At 45.9% G+C, this 22061-nt stretch overlaps 2 protein-coding genes across 2 annotated transcripts in view; one reads left to right on the plus strand and one right to left on the minus strand.

Annotated features, from left to right (window-relative positions):
* Positions 1–1820: 1820 nt before the first annotated feature.
* LOC125947188 (uncharacterized) lies at positions 1821–15921 on the plus strand. Its single transcript, XM_049671581.1, has 4 exons — positions 1821–1825; positions 10815–11010; positions 13185–13379; positions 15219–15921. The coding sequence occupies exons 1-4, from the start codon at positions 1821–1823 to the stop codon at positions 15258–15260; spliced, it is 438 nt and encodes a 145-aa protein (XP_049527538.1). The 3' UTR covers positions 15261–15921.
* A 3743-nt stretch (positions 15922–19664) lies between these two features.
* Positions 19665–22061, minus strand: part of LOC119459100 (thiopurine S-methyltransferase) — a 36501-nt gene continuing 34104 nt past the window's right edge. The window contains exons 7-8 of the mRNA XM_037720932.2: positions 21877–21921; positions 19665–19847 (exon numbers count right to left, since the gene is read on the minus strand). Of these exons, the coding sequence (XP_037576860.2) occupies positions 19741–19847; positions 21877–21921 (152 nt within the window). The 3' untranslated portion in view covers positions 19665–19740. The remainder of the gene's footprint in view (positions 19848–21876; positions 21922–22061) is intronic.

The raw sequence follows: 22061 nt of genomic DNA on the forward strand, positions 1-22061 counted from the left end.
GTTTGTGTGATATTTTCTTTACTTATTAAATAGACAAAGAAATTGGCGTCATATCTGCTTGCTTCGCTGCAAATGACGTCGAAAGACGATAGTCTTCTGCCGCCCCTGATACATAACTCCCTCTCTTCTCCCACTCGCACCCTTCGCGCTCTTCCCCTCCCCTCTCATTCCTCCCATGATGGATGCAAGGGAGGTTTTGCTGAATTCAATTCAAATTTCTCGCGTTCGCCCTGGTCTGGTGCCATCTGTTGGGGCCTTTTATTACTGTTGGCTTAAAGCCGGCTACAGAGCCGCGCCTGCAGTCGGCTTGTTTTTAACGCGTGGCGTCTCTTCGACACCATATCTAACGCGTTGATTTTTCCATTTGCAGCGTTTCATTTTTCATTTCTTTCTGCTCTCTCTCTTTCTGTCCATCTGTGTTTCACTTTCTTTGTCTCTCTCTTTCTTTAAACGTCTCTCTCGCTCTCATTTTCTGTTTCTCTCGCCCATAGCAAGTTCTGTTACAATCGTTGGTACAACGCTATCATATGGTTTCCATAAATGCATAAAGGGTGGGTTATGACGCGGTTATGACGCTCGCCTTCGGACCATGGGTAGCCGGATTCGGAACCCGCCTCGCCCAAAAAAAACTTTGTTTTATTTATTTCTTTATTTATTACTCTCGCTCTCTGTCTGTCTCTTTCTTTCTCTCTCTGCACCTCCTCTATTCATGCTTGGTTTTGGCCTGGCGGTTCAATCGAGTGACAGTCAGGCAAAACTTTTCTCGTCTAGGTAGCCCAAGAAAGACTATCGCCTCTAAAAACGCGGAAGCATTGATATCAGTTATTTCTGCCACAAGTTTTGGGATATGCGAATATATTCTTTCATGAAAAAATAAAGATTTTGCTTGACAGTGTGTAGCGTTCAATAGTTCGTATGCAGCATCTAATATACAATGGCATTGACAATGTTAATGCAGTTCTTATTCATGTGTTTGATCCCTCGGGAAATTCGTAAGGAGGAGGCCGCGCTGCAACGTGAGCCCCCCCTCCTGGACAATATTTCTAGTCGCGCCCTCGGCGAGGTGTGTGGCGACAACTGCAAACACCGCCTCCACGCTATTACCCACTGACGGCGTCGCAACTCGGCAGGTAGCGCGATGTGCGATTTCATCGGGCGGCCGTTGCTGTTCTAAGCAGTGGCTGAGCATTAAATATTTTACCCTTTCGCAAGACCACCATGTGGAAGACTAGAGACGAAGACGCAATATGCCGTTTATAGAGCTGAGACCGCCAGCGCCACTTGCCGTTTCTTGGAAAACATCCGCGGGGCTGCGATGAAAAGCTCTTGGGGGTCCTCGCACGAGGCAGCCGGGTAGTCGGACCGGGCGCCGCCATCTTGCGCCAGGGTGGCTCTCGAGAGGCGTCGTTGCTTGTCGCTGGCCGAGAAGCTGTCGATCCGTCTTCGTGCGAGTCGCGGAGCCCCGCGCAGCAGCTCGGTCGGCGGCGCCTGGCCCGCGCGAGGAGGCGTCTCCTTGTCGGTGGTGTCTGCGGCAAAGGTCACCGACGGGGCCGTGCTGGCCGAGACTGCGCTGGTGCTAGAGACGGTGCTCAACGTAGCTACCGAGGTGACCTCCGACGCGCGCTTCTTCATGGGGCGGAGGGACAGTTCTTTGGCGGTGGCACCCGTCGCAAAAAATGGGTAATAACGACCGGTGCGGACGAGAACACGGGCCTGCAAGCGCTACTTTCAGGGTCTTCTTCTTCACTACCACGCGCACTGTCCCGTGAAGCATAGCGCGCTTGGTGGCTGACGATAGCAATTACGCTGCTGCACGACCCATGTGGCAAGCCCTTTACCAACCTACAAATGACGTCACGAACATGAGGTTCTGCCATCGCCAGTTACCCACAGAGTAGATTGTTGTTTATTAAACTCGATTGCATTCTTAAGGTGTTTCGCGCATTTCATTTTTGGGGCCTTTCTTTCTGGTTGGTCATCTGTCTGTGTGTCTTCCCGTTTGTCGGTGTCTCTAACCGTTTTCCCGCCAACTTCGGTCACTGAGTGTCGATGGTCAAATAGCTAGAGCATCGCGCTGCTGTGATGAGAAGTTACGTGTGCACGCTGTCCTGAATATAAGATATTATTTTTACGGCTGGTGAAGGAAACGCAACACAAGAAAAGGAAAAAAAAAAACTCGAAGTACGTGCTGTACAAAAAGGTACTACAAGTTCCCGGAGAAAGTTGACACGATTTAAAAATTAACATTGTTGTAAATTTAGCGCGCTTCAAAACAAACCAGAACAAGACCTAGGGCGGATCTTCAACTGATTTTTTTCAGAAACATCACAAACTGTATGGGTGGCAAAAATGTGCCCCGGAGCGCATGCTTATTTGTTAGGTGCGAGTAGCCTGAAACCACTGACGGGACTACGGAGTTTTTTTTTTTTTTTTTACCTGACACTGCGGTAGACAGTGGTCCAAGCAGATCGCTTCTATTGTAATGCCGTTTGCTTTGTGCATTATTCTGCGTTGTTCACTTCATTACTTCCGGAGAATTCGTGTGCCTTGAGGTGCCCACTGGCACCATTTTGCAGTGATTTGCAAGGTGTCATAAAAAATGTGGTTGATCCCTCTTATATAGGAATCGGTATAGAACACGAAAGTGAAACTTGTCTTCACAGAAGTAGTGTAATGTTTATTGCACATTGATATATAATGTCTATTGGTGTTTTGTGGCTAAAGCGCCCTTAGGCGTTGATGCACCCACGCTGACGCCTGGTGGCACGTCTCCTCCATCACGACTACCAACGTCGATGACCATGAGCAACCGTCGTGCATATGGAAGCTGCACTACGCTGCACACGCTAGCACAACGCGAAAGACTAAGCACGTAACTGACACACTAATACAACGCGCAAGACAAAGCACGTAACTGAATCGTCACCGAGTCAAATCAGCGCGTACAGCGCGTCGCAATTGCAGCCTCCGCGATCAACTTCAGAAACATTTTCAGAGCTAATTGCGGAGGCCACGCTCCGCTGTGCTGAGTACGGTGAACGCCACCTAGGTGGCGTTGGTAGTGCTTCTTGATGCACTACCAGTAGAGATTTCAGTAGCTCAGAAAAGACCTTTATGGGTAGCATTTCTAGATATTAAAGGAGCTTATGACAACGTAGACAGGGAATTGTTGTGGGATATTCTTCAATACGAAGGCATAGATGACGATTTCGTGGAGCTGCTGAGGGAGATATATCGAGACAACCAAGTACAAGTGGCATGGGAAGGTCGAAAAGGAAATGAAATGGTGGGAATTCACCAAGGATTGAAGCAAGGATGCCCTCTGTCACCATTGTTGTTCACGCTTTACGTCAAGGGCATAGAAAGACGACTGGAAAACAGCGAATTAGGTTTCGATTTATCCTACATGCGTAATGGACAAATGGTGCAACAAAAGGTCCCTGGATTGATGTACGCAGACGACATTGTGCTACTAGCGGACAATAAAAAGATTTACAGATACTTGCGAATATCTGTGGGAACGCAGCGACAAATCTAGGCCTTAAGTTTAGCACAGAGAAATCAGGGATTATGATCTTTAATGAACACACGAGTAACTTCGTGGTGTCAATTCAACAGCAAGTAATACCCATAGTGAAGCAATATAAGTACCTCGGCGTACACATAAACGAAGGAAAGAATTACTCAAGCAACCACCAAGATAATCTGAAAATAAAGGGGAAGCGGAATGCAGCATTAATGAAACACAGAGCACTGTGGGGCCACAATAAGTATGAGGTGGTGCGTGGAATCTGGAAAGGAGTAATGGTGCCAGCGCTAACATTCGCAAATGCCATTATATGCTTAAAATCGGAATCGGAGGGGCAAACCACAAGCGCTCCGATCTCTCTCTCTCTCTCTCTCTCTCTCTCTATATATATATATATATATATATATATATATATATATGAGAATAGAGGGCACAGAGGGGCCCGATTTGTATTAATCATGTCATACAACAACACCAAGGACAACATAGGGGAAATTACTTGTACTTATTAAGTGAATTAAAGAAAGACTAATTAATGGAAAAATGAAAATGGATGAAAAAACAACTTGCCGCAGGTAGGGAACGATACCACGTATTCGCATTACGCTTGCGATGCTCTTACCAATTGAGCTTCCGCGGCGTCGTTTTACGAGCATCGCAGGCAGGCTATGCTGCGATGCGCATTTGCTGTCAAACACTAAGCTCGGCATTGGGGCAAGGCAAGTGCTGCGCTCGCACCCAACTAAAAGGAAGTGTTGCTGTACTGTTCGCTATGACCGTTGCTTAGAAAAGAACCGCAAGAACATTGTCTTTTCTTTATCCTATGTTTTGTGCCAACTGCAAGCAAGACTTCTGCAGCAGAGCTTGTGCAGCAAGGCCCCTTCCGTTGTTTTCGTTCAGTGTGAGACATCGTACCGTCATTTACTGCAAATGTCATAATTAGTCCTCTATCATTGCAGTTTATGTACATATTGCCCATAACGCGCCCTTTATTTTCGCCTATTATATACAGCGTCTTGTTTAGTTCACCGAGGACATCGCTGAAACCAAATAGGAACTCTTATCAGACCTAAAAATAGGGGAAGAAAATGACGGCTTAGTAATTATTTGCAGTGCTTCTATAAATGGACCGGGAACGTAAAAAGGTTTGTCGGACATTGCAGTTACCATGACCCCCCTCTACGTTCCACGAAATATAAACCTGTTGTAACCTGCAGCCATGTCGGGACACTAGGAAGCATAGCTGATGGGTGCCATATCACACGTTTTAACACTAAAAACGCCGTGTTTGATCCAAGAGCATTTAACTTCGCACAGAGATTTACCTCAAAGTACTACCAATTTTCGCTAAATTTGGTCTTAATGGCCTTTATGCTTCTGCCACAGCAGCGGGCTCAATTCTTTCCCGCTAGTTAGACACGCTCATAACGCTCTAGAGTGCTTGAATACGTGATTTACTACGAAAGCCCCAATTACCCATCTATATTGAACTTCACCTACAGATCACCCATTACCTTGTCCTTACAGTCACCAAGCATAACGAAGCTGCCTCCTTTAGTTCAGTGAGGACACCAGGTGAGCTTAATATATTACGCATGCAAAAGTAAAAGAAAGAAGATGAGAGTTTATAATTATTCGTAACGCTTATAAATGAGCCAGAAACGTTAAAATTACGCGACACATTGCACTTAAAATGCTGCCTATTTCTTGAAAGTATAAAATATCTGAAACGCAAAGTTCTCTTGAGACATTGGGAAACCTAGGTAATAACAGCAGCATGATATTCTCGAATACATGCTTAACATTTTTTTAAAGCTCTGTTGGAGCAACATGCATTTACCATCGCACATAAACTTGACGTATTTTTCCCACTATGTTCGCAAAATTTGCCCTCAGTTGCAGTTGTAATTATGCTAGCGCAGCCCTCTAAGTTTTACACCTCTCTGCGTGAATTGTTTAAAATAAATTCTCTCTCTCTCTCTCTCACCGCTCGTAAAACAGACTAATAACACGACGGACCACTTGCATACATATTCTACTGAAAAATGCGCATTTAGCCCACCAGTTTGGAAAATTTATTACACATTACCCATGCCACGCCCCTATTTCGCCCCAGATATAAACAAGATGCCTTGTTAGCTAACCGAGGACACCGTAGAATGAAACTTCGAATATGTTATAATACACGAAAAGATACGGAAAAACAAGGGTTTGGTAATTATCCACACCATTTGAATTTAAAGCAGGAAAGTGAAAGTTTCGCAAGTCATTGCGCTTAAAATTCTCCCTATTTTCACGGAATTTGAACAATATTTCGTGTTGCTGTTTTAGGACGTGGGAGATATTTTGATTAGCGGCAGTATGACACCCTGGAACGCTCCAATGTATAACTTTCTACAAAGTTATTTTACAAAGTTAAAAAGAGCGAGAGAGAGAGATAATTCATCGCTCGTCACTGAGAAGATTTCTTCGTACTTCGAATAAATAAAGCCACCGTGCCCCACATTGTTTAGCAAGGATACCGGGGAAGGACGACTATATGCCGTCTATAACGCATAAAAATTGGGAAAAAGCGATTATTCAGTAATTATTTTAAGAGCACGTAAGCAACCTACACAGTACAAAATTTCGGTATAGGTCACAAAAAAGTGGCCCTAATTTCTTCAAAATATAATATAGCTGCTATTTTGCTTTGCTTCTGCTGGGAAACAACTAATAATCCAACTCTGATTTCTGAAAATTAAATCAGCCAACTCAGAAGTGACACATGCCCTTAGAAAAATTCAATTCAATGTAATATTCTATTGCTATTGAAATGGCTTTGCACATTGGACCGATGTCATCTTCAGGAACATATCTACGATGAGTCGTGATACACACTGAAATTCGACAGTTGCACCTGTAATAGGTTAGACTAGATTTTGATTCTCATAATTATTATACTGAGACTGCAACGCTATGTAGGTTTTTTTCTGGACAATAGTTCCAGTATTTGATAATCCAACCATTTAATGCCGTAAGGCACACCAGTCACTGGGCGCGGCTGATTATAATACTTTATCGGGACGTGCCCCTCGCCCGCAGGTTAAATATAGCAAGCTTATTGTATTTTCAAATAGGGATCTAGTGGTCGCAAAAGCTGGGCTTGATGCAAGTGGCGCAAGCTGGCATTTGTTTGGGCGGGAACTGCCCAGCGCTAGGGCTACTCCGCAACGCGAGCGTGTATGGAGAACCCCGCGCGTCGTCCGCTACAGCGCGTCCCAAGGAGGCAGAAAAGACAATCCTCGCTGCCCAAGCTGGGGATAGTGATAATGTAGGATAGGATAATATAGTGGTCACTTACGTGACCATTATATTAAGAGAGAAAACTCAAGCATGCGGCCGAAAGTGCCTGCTTTCAAAAGTGTGTGTGTGTGTGTGGGGGGGGGGGGGGCAAATGGCATACGCTGCCCCCCCCCCCCCCCTCCCCGGTACATACGCCTATGTCTGTCAGCAGCACACATGATGGTCATTAGGTTACGAGCTATGAAGGTAACTTATGTATCAGAACTTCATTTGCCATATTTCAAAGTAAAGTGAACACCAGCGTTGCTGTTGCCTTGTTTCCTTTTTTACTAAAAGCGTTAGAAATATCCAATAATCAGAGCGTGATTGTCGCCAACGGCTAGACAGCGGCCATGCATTTATACACGTTGGTGTGGTGTTTGCGCGCAAAATATTTTGAAATAATATGGCGACTATTTTAAATATTGAACACAATTTACTACAAGAAAGTACTGAAGTTACAATGAAAACATTGAGTCGAAGAAGTGACGGTGACAAGAACTTTATTTTGCCCTGAGAAACTGTGGCCGGGGGGTGCCAAAGGCTCCCTTAGGTCCAGTCGGTGGCTCCGCCCACGATGGCACCGGGAGGCGAAGTCCCGTTGGGATGTCGTGGGCCCTCTGGACTGCCTGGAGCTGGATGCGGTGGTTGTCGCTTCTGAGGAATTCCTCCCACCGTTCCTTGGTGGCAAGTGTAGAGTTTTCTAGGGCTGGGCACAGCCAGAGCATTTGGTCGAAAGAGCATGAATCGGCTCCGCATTTGAGGCACGACTGCGGGAAGTCTGGGTCGGCATTCTGGTATTTCTGGCATTCTGAGCGTGCTAACTTGTGGTTTGTTTAGTTTTGGGTGGGGATGAGAGAATCACCTCCTTTCCAAGCGCTAGCGTGAGACGATTTCGTGAAATGTGCACAATGGGTCTTTTTGGATGCAAGCCTCGTTACGAGGATGGCCGTTGTCGGCTGCGCGGGTCGTGAAATTGCGCGCCAGCCGGTGAGCCCGTTCATTGTGGTTACAGCCGTACGGTTGGACCTAGTCCCCCAGGTGGACCGGGAACCATGAAATGTGGAAATATGCTTCCGTGCCGATTTTCCGGAAATTAGTGAGCGTGTTGATCGCAATCCTATTCGCCCTTTCCGATATGCGCGCCGCCGAAAAGGACCTAACGGCCGTACGCGAGTCCGAGAAGACGAAGAGGGGAGAATGTGCGCTGTGTACGGCCAGGGCGATAGCCGCCTCCCCCGCATCGGGAGCAGAATTGGTGCGCACAGAGGCCGCATTAACCAGATTGTCTTTCGCGTCCACTACCGATATGGCGAACGCGTCTCCGCTGTCGTATCTAGCTGCGTCTACGAATAGAGCGCGCCGTCCCTGTCGAAGAAGTGTCTAAAGTATACGTAGTTACGTCGGCAAGTAAAACACGGTAATTTGAGCATACTATTTCAATCCCATATAAGTCTGATGTAAGGTTATAGAGCAATAATAATGTTATAGGCAAGGTTATCAGCAACATGAAGAACAATGTAACACAGCCCCGATTTCCAGTTCCTTACTTAGTTACACGTGAAACGCAGACATTCTGCAATATGGTAGCTTCTGAACTGCTATGAACGAAATAAGTTGTATCCTGAAGGCAAAGCCAAATTACAGTAGATGTAATCGCATGCTTTTAAATCAGAGTTCGATTTTTGTCATTTTTTTCGGAAACACGTACGAAATTTTAGAATCAACTGTGATATCATGTGATCAACACGAAGACGGCAATAAAAAGAGATACCGCATTCTGTAACTGCCCTTGATAGACAGTTCAAAGCAACCAAGTTAACATGGCTTGTTTCCGGTTACGTGCTTTTCTTATTTCACTTACCGGGGTTTAACAAACGTTTTGTTCCTGAAGTACCACCGTGGTTCAGTGAGAAGTACAGTATGTCAAAATGTCAGCTGTCATTTAAGCGTTCTGTCAGCTGAAGTAACCGAATTGCGACGCCCTTAGTTGATATTCACCGCAGTAGCTCAGTGGCTTTGACGATGTGCTATACGGATGACAAGGCCGGGCGTTCGATTTCCGGCGGCTGAGGCGACAGCCTTGGGACGGAATACACAAGTTCTAACGTACCATGCTTTGGGTTCAGGGTCAAGAAGTCCGGCTGGTCTGTATGAATTCGGAGTCCCTCACTACGGTTTCCAACTAGCGAGTGAGTCGATGTGACACATTAAGCAGTGTCAATTTATTAATGCTTTCTTTTCTACACAGCATTCAGGAGTCGCGAACTCCACGTCTCATTTCATTTCGTTCTTTTTTTTAGCTTTCAGGTTTCGGTCAATATTCGCAATGTTAGGGGATGACCTAGCTATCCAGTTTCACGAACTGGATTTAGTGGGCTGTTTACTTTAAATGCAACAAATTTCTTTAGGCAAGTTGCACGGTTGCCTGACGATAACACTTCCGCCTTTCAACCGCATCGCATCTAAAAGGGGAAATTGGAGTCGGTCCCGAGAAAAACGTTTCCTCCTAACCGTTTTCATTTACTGAGCACAACTATACATGCCGCTTTGTGGGTCCGGCTGTGCATTTCAACGTTTGGTCAGCGCTACGAACAAAGCGACCCCTCTTTCCCAACACTCGGAGGTGAGTGGGCCTCCGGTTGAGCCCGCCGTCGGCTTCGCGCGGGCTGCCAAGTGATGTAAGGCCCGCCGTGCGTAAGCCTCAAGATGGAGCAAGCGCGAAAGTAGCGTGTCGGGCGTGTCACGAGGAACTGCCCCCGACCGCCGCCACCGCCGCACTTCGCGAGCCACGTGCCCGTCACGGTTGCGGGCGACGCGGGGGCTTCTTTTCCTTGTTTTAAGGGGGGCGCCTGACGGTACCCAAAATCTTCCTCCCCCCCACCTCCGCGGAAGACGGACGGGGGTGGCGGTTGACGCCCGTGCTAGGCTGCTGCCGAAAGTGAAATGCAGTTTGGAAACTGATTTGCGTAAGTGATCGGAAAAAAAAAAGTGCGGGATCGGTTTATTTTCCGCCATAACGTTGGGGTCGGGTACATCCCTCTCCGTCGCTTGGCGCCGATATAGGGACGGGCGCGATCCGTCAGCGCGGCACACACGCACGCACACAGTCACTCGGTGCCAGCGAAGCAACCCGTCTCCAAGACCGGTAAGTTGTAAGGTTTGCAGTTCGCAGAGCCGCCGCAAAGGTCGCCCCTCCGCTGGCATCGACGCGGCTTAAAGGTGTAGGACAGCTTGGAAGGGCATGCCGCGTCGTCGAGTACGTAAATGCGACACTATAATGGCACGTCCGACTGGTTCCTGCCGCGCTCCGACTCGGTTTGCAGCCATTCGGACCTGTCTCTAGAGCGGAGCCAGAGAAAAACCGTGGCCCGGGCGAAAGTTCAGCTGCGCCTAACGGTAATAAAAGGAGCCAGGTGGCCGGAATTTGATCGAATCTGCACCGCGCTCCCAGCTCGAAGATGTGAGCGCGTCTGAGCGCTCCGAGCCTAAGTGCAGGGCTCTGAATTGACCGCTGCCTCACGGGCACTGATAAAGGTGTAGCCGCTCTTCTTGGGGCACGCAGGCCTTAACCCATCAAGGAGACTCGTGCTGGCGCCTTATAGCCTCACAAAGTTTACTATAGGCAAGGCATCGAAAGTCTATGGATGTTATTACCGCTGTTATTATTGCGGAATGTCTACAAATAGCCTTTGCACTGAAGACTATGTTCTTTTTCTTGACTTACGTCTACAATTTGTTTTGTAATCATCCGTTTCGTAAGTCTATAGCCGCAACAGCCCTGAAGCGAGTAGCCTGAAGAGAATATATAAAAAAAAGGCAGAGCAGCTGGACAGTGCATAAACTGTCAATATAGAGTAGATGGTATTTCATCTCTTCTCTAGCGCCACTTGCAAAGCAAATCGCAACAAATAGGGCGTTTTAACCATTGTGACGTAGACATACGCGCATGTTCTTGCAGCCACCGCAGGAGCCGTGCCACCTTTACCCTTCAAGATGTGCAGCCGCCGAGTCGCATTCACCGTCCTCTGCGTGGCCTTGGTGCTAGCGCTCGTCACACAGGAGGCGCACGCAACCAAGCTCAAGAAATTGGCAAAGTACGCGCTCATCAGCGCCGCCCTGGCGCCGAGGGTGGTCCCTGTTCCTATCCCAGTCGGGTGAGTGAAGCAGCCTTGTTTTACAGATCCAGATTGCAGCCGGTAGCGCGGCGGGGGCGAAAGGCATACTCGAGTTGAGGGAAATGTTCTTGTGAGCAAATAGTGCTTCCGACCCAAGCGTGGCTTACCTATTCAACTGCGTGGGGAGCGTTGGTAACTGCAGATGAAAGTTTACTGTTCCACTTAAACAGAATTTCAAATTATGTTTACGTCAGCAAGCAGGGTATTTATTACATGGTCTGGATATTTGTGAAGTAAGTGAAAGAAACTACTAAGATTGACAACAAAAAATGCTATGTTTACAACTCTGAAGTCCTCTAATAGAGGGACATCAAGAACTTGTGATTTCTGTCATTTACAGCTTATAAAGCGGATAATACGGATCTCTTATAGTTTTAAATCCAGAATGTACCCCACACTTATAATGTAACCTTAGTGAAACACCGGTCTCTTAATTGATTGACCATTTCTCTAAACACGCAAAAAAAAAACAGATTTAGCTGTGTTTCATTCGACCCACCACGGCTGCCCAGTGTCTATGGCGTTGCGCTGCTTCGCTCGAGGTCGTGGCTTCGATTCTTGATGGAAGATTAAAAAACTACGAGAAAAGAACGAGGATAGGCGGAATTAAGGAAGACATCACGAGCGCAGTGGTGGTGGTGGTATTGTGGTGGCAGTGGTGGCGTGTTCCATCCGCTTGTCCTTGTTTCTTTCGCGCAGTTTTAACCTTCCTTCAAGTATGAACCAATTAGCCTGCAAGAACGCCTAATAAAGTTCGATCCTTGCCGTGGCGGCCGCATTCACGCATTCACTTCGGAAGTCATACTACCTTTCAATTCTCCGGGTTCGATCACCCTGTTGCCTCAGCCTGGCAATCAGATCGCGCGTTCGGCCCCAGGATTTAATTTTTATGTGCTATTGGAGCACATTGTGAGGTGTAATTCACGCAATTCAGGAAATCGTTTTACTTAAAGAGTCGCAGTTTCATTGACGCGCTGGTTTCATATCGCCGGTTACACACATGGTTTATGAACTAAGTCTATTTTTGGTGTGTGATAGCGCAGTATATACGAGGAAGTCTGTGCAACGTTATCGAAATGCTGTCAGCACAGCCTCAAAGCTAAACTCGCGCTTTGGCACTTATCTGAGAACGATACAGCCGCTGAGCTACCTCGGGTAAAAGTGACATGCAAGATTTCCGTGGCACTCTGAGCACCGGCAGTAAGAACTCTGAAAAAAAAAAAAAAAAAAAAAAAACTGGCCTTGCTGCTCAAAGTGAATGTTCGCGCTGTAAGACACTTCGTACTTCAAGAAATAGGTTTCGATTTGACACTGAACCGGATATAAGTTATAATTCCTATAATCATCCAAAAAGTAAAACGATCTCCTCTCCTCTCAAAAATGTTACGGAAGGGATGAAGGCAGGCGAGAAACGTAGCCGTGCGCGAATTATTCCACGCCGTGACTGCACAGCTACATTCTGCAGGCGCTTCCGCATCATATAAAGTAGTAATGCCTGTCGTAAGTAAATAATAGCTACGTCACTGCTGGCTTCAGCATAAACTGAAACTGCACGCTGGCTGACTTCGGAAGCCATACTACGTTTGAATGCTCCGGGTTCGATCATCACGTTGCCTCTGCCGCGCCTGAGATGTAATGAAACACGGCTCGCTCCAATAAGCTGCTAAGCGAGAACGCGGCTGATTGTACGGATTAGAAATATGTGCTGGCTGAGCGTATCAGTAAGGGGACATTGCCGTTCTCGAACACCATAATTGTCTCGCTCTCAAGGCGCACACTTGAAGCGCACCGAGGCGAAAGGTGTTTCTATTGACTTCCTCTCGATTACGAACCATGTACAGAGCTTGCTTCGATCAATTGAATGAAACAAAAGCGTCCCTCCGCTACCGATACGACCGGGCGAAGTTCCCCGCGGCATATCCTTTAGGTGTCCCTGCGAAGGACATCAAGGCAAATCATCTCCGTCGTCCGATAACCACGTCTCGCTGAGATATTCCAGAGAAATGCAAATCTAAACGCGAAGTCCTTGTACGAAAACGCCCCTGTTCAGGTGAAGTGCATCAAATCTTGACGGAAAGAGCCAAGCCGGCGGTTAGCCAGGACGATCCGCTCTCGTTAGTCGACAAAAAGAACGCTTCTCGGCTCGTTTTCAGCCACCACCACCACCATGGGCACCACCACGGGCACCACCACGGGCACCACCACGCGCACCACCCTGTTCCCGCCTGGCCCGCAGGCTGGCCCGAAGGATGGCACGGAGGATGGCACGGTGGCGTGCACGCTGGCTACGGCTGGCATTGAGAGACATACCGAGGACGGTTGGCAACAGAGGCTTGGAGCACGGCAGGGTGAGCATCACGTAAAGTTTGTCCGTCATCACGCAACCCTCAATGAAATGGAGGTGACTTTACTACGCTATGTATGTATGTATGTATGTATGTATGTATGTATGTATGTATGTATGTATGTATGTATGTATGTATGTATGTATGTATGTATGTATTATGTATATATATATATATATATATATATGTATATATATATATATATATATATATAGTCTCCGGCCAAACCGTATTGACCTGAGATTCCTCTAAGGCGACACTGAAGAGAAGCAACAGGTCAGTTAATGCTGTGTTGCTGCTAATACACTGCTAATGTTTTTTTGTTTTTTTTTTCACCATCAGTATCGTTGATTTCGCGGCAAGAAGGTTGACATTAGACCAGAAAATGAAGGTCAAAGTTCCAATTATTTTAATATCGCGCCGGAACTCCAGTGCCGGTGCGTCAGTGTGACGTCACGAATTTCGAAGCATATTTTCGTATTTGGGCCATTTTTTTGCCTCAGTAAAAGTTCTCAAAGCTTCTTAAGCTCAGTGTTTGGCTGTTTTGTAACGGAATGTAGTCAATCCTTACCGATTAGAAATTAACAAGGCTCGAGGAGACCCGCCAAATTCTATGACGTCACAGAGAGCTGTTGCGGGGACTTAAAGGCGGCGGCGCCAGGTGGCCTTCGTTCTTGCGTTTTCTTCTGCTTTACCGAGCATCTACTCATGGAACGAGTGGGATTTCCTTTTTTTTGGTATTGTAGAAGCGTAAGTTACTTATTCTCAAATTTACTAAAATTTATTCAGTGTTTAGTAAATTAGTACATTTACTAAATTTACTCATTTACTCAAGCTATTGTTCTCTTCAATGTCGCGTTGATGTCGGTTGAAAACCGATTTGTACTGCTTAAGTGCTGAGTGCGGTGTACGTAATGCTGCTTAGATAACGGAGAACAATATGAAATGGGCCTGTATTCAGCAATGTTTATTTCATTTTCTATTATTTTCTTATTCTGGTGGTATCGGCAGTGCGGCGGCATCCCGAGTCACGTCCGGGCCAATGACGAAAGACCAGAACAATGTGACATGGAGTGGATTGTTGGAAAATGTGGCCTTTGCTGTCGGAAAGACGTTGCTTCCGGGGTCAACTTTCTGAAATAAACGCGACGCCTTTTAGCGCATTTTCTTTAATAGCATACTCGAAAACAGTGATTGCCAGCTTGAAACCGAGTAAGACATAAGTGCGTCGGTGATTCCGAGCCAAAGGAAGAGTGAATGCGGATTTTCTTTTGGCGAAAGGAAAGGTGGCGCCGGCTGTAACCTTGAGAGTGAAACTCCCATTACGGTGTGTCCTTAAGTGTTCGGACTTCAAAAACAAAGGGCGCCATCATTTCTATCACCGATAAGTTATTCTGTATAATTATGTGCCAGTATTCATTCTGTCTGCAACAGGAAGTGCTCCACGCAAGCATCGTGTTAAGAAAGGGTGCCAGGAATTGCCAGTTCTGAGCGGAAGTTTAGCGTAAACACGAAACTCTGTAGTTGGTAGAGCAGCGAATACTGCAACTCCGTATCGCCGCAACGTATGTTATTGACAAATTAGTTCTGCGGAAATTAGCGAAGTTAAAGTGATTTCACGAAAGGTAAATTCTTTACACCCACTTGAGGGTAACACGAATCTGCACGAGAAATCAATACAGGTTTCTCAAACTGCAGGTTTCATAATTTGCAGAAATTTTGTCCCGGTGCAGCGATCGAATCAAGACGAGTAGATTCGCGCTACTCCGGTGTGGATGCCAATTTCTCAGTATCAGTGATTATTAAGCAAGCTCTTACAGGTCCGTAACTCTCATGCCGCAGGTCTTACAGCCAGCAGGAGATGCCCGCGCTGACTGGTCGTGAAGTATTCTGCTTCCACTCGTTCACCAAGGCGTGATGGAACACAAGCATCTCCGTGGCCGGACTTTGATTTTAGTCCCTCGACGAACGCAAGCACTCGACGGCAGCTATCGTATGAGGCGGCCCAGGCCAGCAATATTGGCAGGGTATCGAAGCCTTATAGACCTGACCAGTAAGCAGCCTAACGCATCAGTAAACCGGTTGCGAACAAGAAAGGTCGTAGCATATGCCATAACTTCGAGCTTGGGTGCAGTAGAGGGATGTGTGATAGCTATAGCCGCATTACAAGGACTCGTGTTACAACTTACTAGTCTTACTAGTCGCTAACGTTTCTGTCGTAGTCTCAAGCGCACTTTAAATAGCCGTAACGACAGACTTTACAGTTTATTCGCTTAACGCCAAGGAGGTAAACCTAAGGTGTCGCTATACCCATTTCGCGACCTCCTGTACACTTACGAATAATTTAGAGCTGAGGCACAGCCGAGTTACTAACAAGCGAGAAATACATGTACCGTTCGTTTGACAGTTGTGTTTTGAATTGTCGCTGACATCGTATCAGCATCGCTATGTTCACCCGACGTGTCCGCTATCACTTACTCCGCGGCCAATCACTTCTCAGGACTCGCACTTATACCTCTGAAACAATGTTGAACCTGTAAATAAAATGTTTATTCTTTCTCTGCGCGTGTCTGCTTTGGGTTACTGGGCGAACCGAGCTCACATCTCAAACGTTCTAGTGGTTAAAGCTTGCTCACTAAATACAAGGTCACAGCATGGAGCCGTCGCCACGACCACCGCACTCCAATGGGTGGAAAGCAGAACGCTAGTGTACTGAAACGAAGGACGGATTCATGGGTCGGTCCAAGGGCAGGTGGTGGGGCGACACGAACTTTTTTGCGTCGCCCCATCAGTTCGTGATTTGGACTCAGGTTACGCCAACAGGTTCACATGCATATCGCGAGCAACAGCCGATTTTGTGTGCACTGTAGAGGGAACAGCTCTCCCACTGACCTTCTTCTACTCGTGTTTCGGGTCAGCCGACACACTTTGCCTGCAAGATTTCCCAATCTTGTCAGAGCGCCTAATTCGTCGGCGTCATCGACTGCGGCTCCATTCGCCTCAGACCTATTCTGTTGCTCTGACAGACCAGCGGTTATTTGTACTACGCACTACATGTGTTGCGTCGCGAATGCGTGCCCCCTCGGGCACGTGGTGCTAAGCACGTGCCAGCTGACGTCACGTCCCTCTGTCACGTATGCGTGTACCTGGCCAAGTACTTGAAGAAAGCGAATTGAATTGAATTCTGTGGTTTCCCGTGCCAAAACAACGATTTCATTTTGAGGCACGCCGTAGTGGGGGACTCCGGATTAATTTTCGCCACCAGGGGATCTTTAATGTGCCCCCAATGCACGGGACACGGCCGTTTTTTGCATGTAGCCCCCATGGAAATGCGGCCACCGCGGCCGGGATTTGATCCTGCGACCTCACACCATAGCCCGTCAGTCACCACGGCGGGTTTTAGGAAAGCGAAAAAAAAAAAGAGCTTCAGAGTAGATGCAATAATTTCTTTATTTATTTATTTCAACATACTGCAGGCCCGAAGGGCTATCGCAGGAGTGGGGAAATGCAATACATAGAAAAACATAACAAAGAACACTGAACATCAATGATTAGTAATATACAATAAAATTCATCGAGTGGTAAAGATATTGCGTAACGAGGCAGAGCACTCCACAATTCTATAGTGCGGACAAAAAAAAAAAAAAAACTGCCTTTAAACGCATCGGTACGATGGTGAAAAGTGGTCATATTCAACTCATGGTGATGTCTGGTGGTTGTAGGTCTAGCGGGTGCGATGTAATTGCTAAGTAGGGGGAATCGTGGGGAGTTAATTAGAGTATAAAGAAACTTCAAAGATTCGACATGACGACGGGAAGAGAGACTGGTAAGTTGAAGACTAAGAAGATGGGAACTCGGTGAAAAATACCTGTCAAAGCGACGATAAATGAAGCGTACAGCTTTCTTTTGGATTTTGTTGATGTCAGATATTTTGTGCGGGTTCCATACGACAGAGCCATACTCCAGTATTGGACGAACCAGCGTTTTGTAAGTGAGGAGTCGTGTGCTAAGTGGGGCTGAACGTAATGTGCGTTACAAGTAGCCTAACCTTCTAAGCACACGGTTGCACATGAGTTAGATGTGATGCAACCAAGATAGATCCTGAGTGAATAGAAGACCCAGATATTTATACTGTGAAACATGTCCTAGAGGGCAGCCATTAAACGAATAGGTAAATCGAGAAGGAAGAGAACGTTTGGTAATTGACATAGATACAGTTTTCTGGAAATTTATTTGCATCTGCCAAGTCTCACACCATGATTGAAATGATACAAATGAATCATTAAGGATAATGTGATCATGAGGAGTTTTAACCATATGGTACAAAACACAATCGTCTGCGTACATGCGGATTTTAACAGGAATAGTGCTTGACAGATTATTTATGAAAATCAAAAACACAAGCGGACCTAATATTGGACCTTGAGGTACGCCCGACGTTACACTGCAAGTGGAGTTTTGAGAAGACCTAAAGAGTACGTACTGTGATCGATTGCATAAAAAAGAAGAAATCCAGGTAACTAATGCTTGGTTGTTAAGAATAACAGTGAGCTTTTTCAACAGTTTGGAGTGTGACACACTGTCGAAAGCTTTTGAAAAATTAATAAATATTGTGTCAATTTGATCACCTGCATCGAGGGCCTGGATGATGTCATGAGTGAATTCACTGAGCCGGGTTGTGGTGCTAAATCCGCGCCGAAAACCGTGTTGAGCATCCGATAAAACATTATTGGACTCTAGAAATTCAATGATATGTTTGTAAATTATGTGTTGGAGTATTTTACAAGAATGAGATGTGATAGCGATGGGTCTGTAGTTCAGAAAGGACTGCTTATTTCCGGATTTGAATAGTGAAAGAATTTTAGCCGATTTCCAGGCAAAAGGGACAACAGACGTCGAGAGAGATTTCCGAAAAATAACAGTTAAATATCTACTAGTCTATAAAGTGTATCTAATGAGGAATGCATTACCTATATTGTCGGGACTACCTTTCTTTTTCGGATCAAGTTTCAAAATCAAATTCAGCACACCCTGGTTCGAAACAACAATATCATCAATAGAACTATGCGTCTGCTCTATAAAAGGAGTAACAACGGAGTTATCAAGCGTAAAAACAGTTTTAAAATAACTGTTAAATGCGTGTGCAATCATAGCAGTGTTGTTTATTTCAAAAGTATCAGCGGCAGATTCCTTTGGCAGAACAGAGCTCCAAGCTTTACGTGGATTATTTCTAAGCAAACTTGGAAGTGTTACCTGGAAGTAAAAATCCCGAGCAGTATTAGTTTTGCTTCGAAGTTCCTCCTTAAGAGCAATTAATTGCGCAGTAAGAACAGAATCACCGGTACGTTTAGCACGCCGCAAGCGTCCAAGTCGTCGCGACAGGTGCAAAATTTCCCGTGTGATCCAAGGCAGCTCTGAATTGGTCTTTTTTGTTTTTAACGTTACAAAACGCGTGATGCACAAGGTAACTAAATCACTAAAAAATGTAGTTAAAGTATCGACATCGTTAAAAAGACTAATCGCTTCAAACTGGCTAAAGGAAGCGCTAAGTGCATCAATTATACCCACATCATCAGCATGACTCATATCGCGGAAAGTAGAATAAATAGAATAAATATATCGGTTTCTCGGAACAGGACACGAAATGGATGCAAATACCGCTGTATTATCTGATATGCCTTTAACAACAGAACATTCGTAACCATAATCGCAGACTATAGGGCTGCATAATAAATGGTTTGTCAAAAATTTTGTCAGTTACTCGATTATGCAGTTCGATGTCTCGTGCGAGTAATGTCCGCCGCTACGAGTAATCCAGCTCGAGGACAATAATTACGCTATCTGCCACAGATTAAACAAAATGTCTATGATCAAACATACCACCTCATATTTATTGAAATGCAGTGCAATGACTCCACTGTGCTCAAAGTCCTAGAAAAAAAAAGTGTTGCAGGGCCTATTTGATGGAGGTAAGCAAAACACAAAGAAGAGTGCCTCGATGTGAACACGCAATTGGAGCCTCCTTTTCCGGCCTCTGCATATGCCGCGTCACCGAAAAGAACGGCATTTCCTGAGACTGTTCATGACATATTGACAATTGACATATTCATGTGAATATGTCAGTTTTTCAAAAGTCCGTTTCATTTCACCATAGCCCACATAAAAGTGTTCCTAAGCAGCTTGCAAGTACCTCAATTCAGCTGCCCCCGTGGCCTCTTTTCTGCACGTAAGCATGACCGAGAAAACAAAGAATGTGATGGGTGCAAAATACTGCATATATCAATTTTCTTTATTAATTTGGACTGACCCGTGCGATAATGGTCTGAAATATGGGGCTACGGACATTGGTCTTTGAAGAGGATCGTCATGTGCTCATGTGCCAGAGAGAGTAGGTGACTGGTCCAGCCCCGTCGATGAAATCTTCACGGTCGACGACGTAGCTGTCGATCAAGAGAGGCTTCGCGATGTCTCCTGCACAGCGTACGAAGCGAGACAGAAATAAATAATAAAAAAGGCGATCTTATTCCTGAACCAAGTTAGGTTACCGCAGAAACTGCGGCCGCTGAATGTCATATAGAAGCAATGCCAGAAGTCCCAAATACGTTGGCAAGTATATGAAAATGAAGTGCGTAATGCTTATTGAAAAATAACACATTTCGGTGCATCTCGACAAAAGAACCGCGCAGCGGATATTCGGCGACAAACGCGGCTCACAACCGTCAGCCCAAGAAACGGAAGAAACGCGACACAGCGCTACCATCGACCACAGCATCTACACGTTCCGACGTCGCAAAGCTCCCGCGCGACAGCATGTGTGTTTCAAAGTTATAGTTACTGTTTGCCGACGTATGCGCAACTAGGTTCCGCAAGAGCAAGTGCCCTTCGAGAGTTTGAAAACGGGTGATAAAGCAAAAAAAAAAAAAAGAAAACGTGTCATAAAATTGGAGAAAGATTCAAAGAAATCAATTCAACTTATTAAACTAATGAAGGGCACGACTGCGCGTAGTTGTACTGAGGATATTTTAGGTAGCGTTTGTTGTTTCGTCCCGTAATTCCGTAGAGAACACAGCCAATGACCGCAGCATCAGTGGCGGTAGTACCAGATGGCTTGTGGTGTTATGCGAAGCCTGTGTGACGTCACGCTGATAGCGCGGCGCTCATCGCCTTATTGACCCTTTTCGCGGAGCAGTTTGCTCTAGAGGAACGAGATGGCGCTTTCGGCAGCGCGCCATACGTTGCCTCAGCGAATGCGCACGAATACGAAACCATTACTGCTTCTGCCCTGCTACTGTGCGATCAGCTGTCGGAAATGCAACTGGGTGTTCGCTAATGCACTGTGCCCCATTCGTGCTGCAAAATGTGTAACGATAAAGGGAAGACGTGTGCCGTAGTTCGCTGCAAAAATAGTGATTCATATATTAAGGAATGGAATCAACCTGTGTCGCCGCTGCTACATAAGAACTAACTGTGTTGCTGCCCTTCGCGATGCACGGCTTTCCTCACTTGGCAACCTTCATCGCTGCAGGGATGAAAGGCGTACCCGGCGGGACCCTGGACTGAGGGACCGTCTCCACAACGGCTATTCTTACTTTTTAGTTAAAGAACCCCAGGTAGTCAAAATTTCCCTCGCGGCTACAACAAGCTATTACGCATACGTCGACGTGTTATACGTGTATATTTATGTGATCTAATTGCGCCATGCCGGGCGGTGACATATAGTTTTCGTGAAACGAAAGTCTGCGGGAGAGCTCGAGAAAAAGCGCTTCTGCTGTAACAAGAAATAGCATTCGCTGCATTTCATATATGAATCAGTAATGGCGTTTAAATCTTGAAGCTCCACTCACGCTACAATCGAAACTACACTGAACAGAACAATTATTTCCTCAATTTGTTATTTACCAGACATCGGAAATGGCGGCTGTGATGCCAGTTAGGCAATCGCAGAAGCATCCACCGAGATGGAAGAAGAGTAATGACGGCAAATAAAGTCGACGGAAATTCGCAGCTCTCGTATAAATTGCAGAAGAAAGAGAAAGAGTCCTCGCGTTATTTGGCATTCCTAAACACAATGCTTCGCGTCTAGCTCACAAATCAGACGAATATCTATTACGAAACTAAGAACAACAATCGGCGTACAATGCGTACACCTGCGCAACTCAATGCCTACCGTACGACAGCGCCCCCCAAGACGTTGTTCATACACAACAAACCCTTGCTCACGACATTATTTCGCTTTAGCGAGCCCATGAACAACACTCGTAGTGCTGGTAAACAAGAAAAACAGCAAGCTTAGTCTTACCGCCGACTGCTGAAAAAAATTTAAGAATATATACCAAAAAAGACGCTTATTCGCTTCCCCGCAGAATTAAGTTTTATGAAATTGATTGCTTCTTCAGCAGATAATAACAACTTCTGAGGGGTTGTGCTAAGATAATTACCATTTACCGTTAAATCTTGCACGAATGTATCCACGAGATTTATAAACTTTCATGGAAATTACCATAGTTTTCCAGCAGCGCAGCCTTAGTGACGCTTCGGGGGTTCACTGCAGACAGAACAGAAAAACAAATACGTCAATATTGCACGAAGCCAACAGATTCACGGTGGATTATAGCGTAAATAAAAATATTAAGCGAATGGTAGATTACACAATTTCATCGATAACTATAATTGGGACTAATAAAA

Source organism: Dermacentor silvarum, chromosome 7 (genome assembly GCF_013339745.2).
Source record: "Dermacentor silvarum isolate Dsil-2018 chromosome 7, BIME_Dsil_1.4, whole genome shotgun sequence".
Taxonomy (NCBI): domain Eukaryota; kingdom Metazoa; phylum Arthropoda; class Arachnida; order Ixodida; family Ixodidae; genus Dermacentor; species Dermacentor silvarum.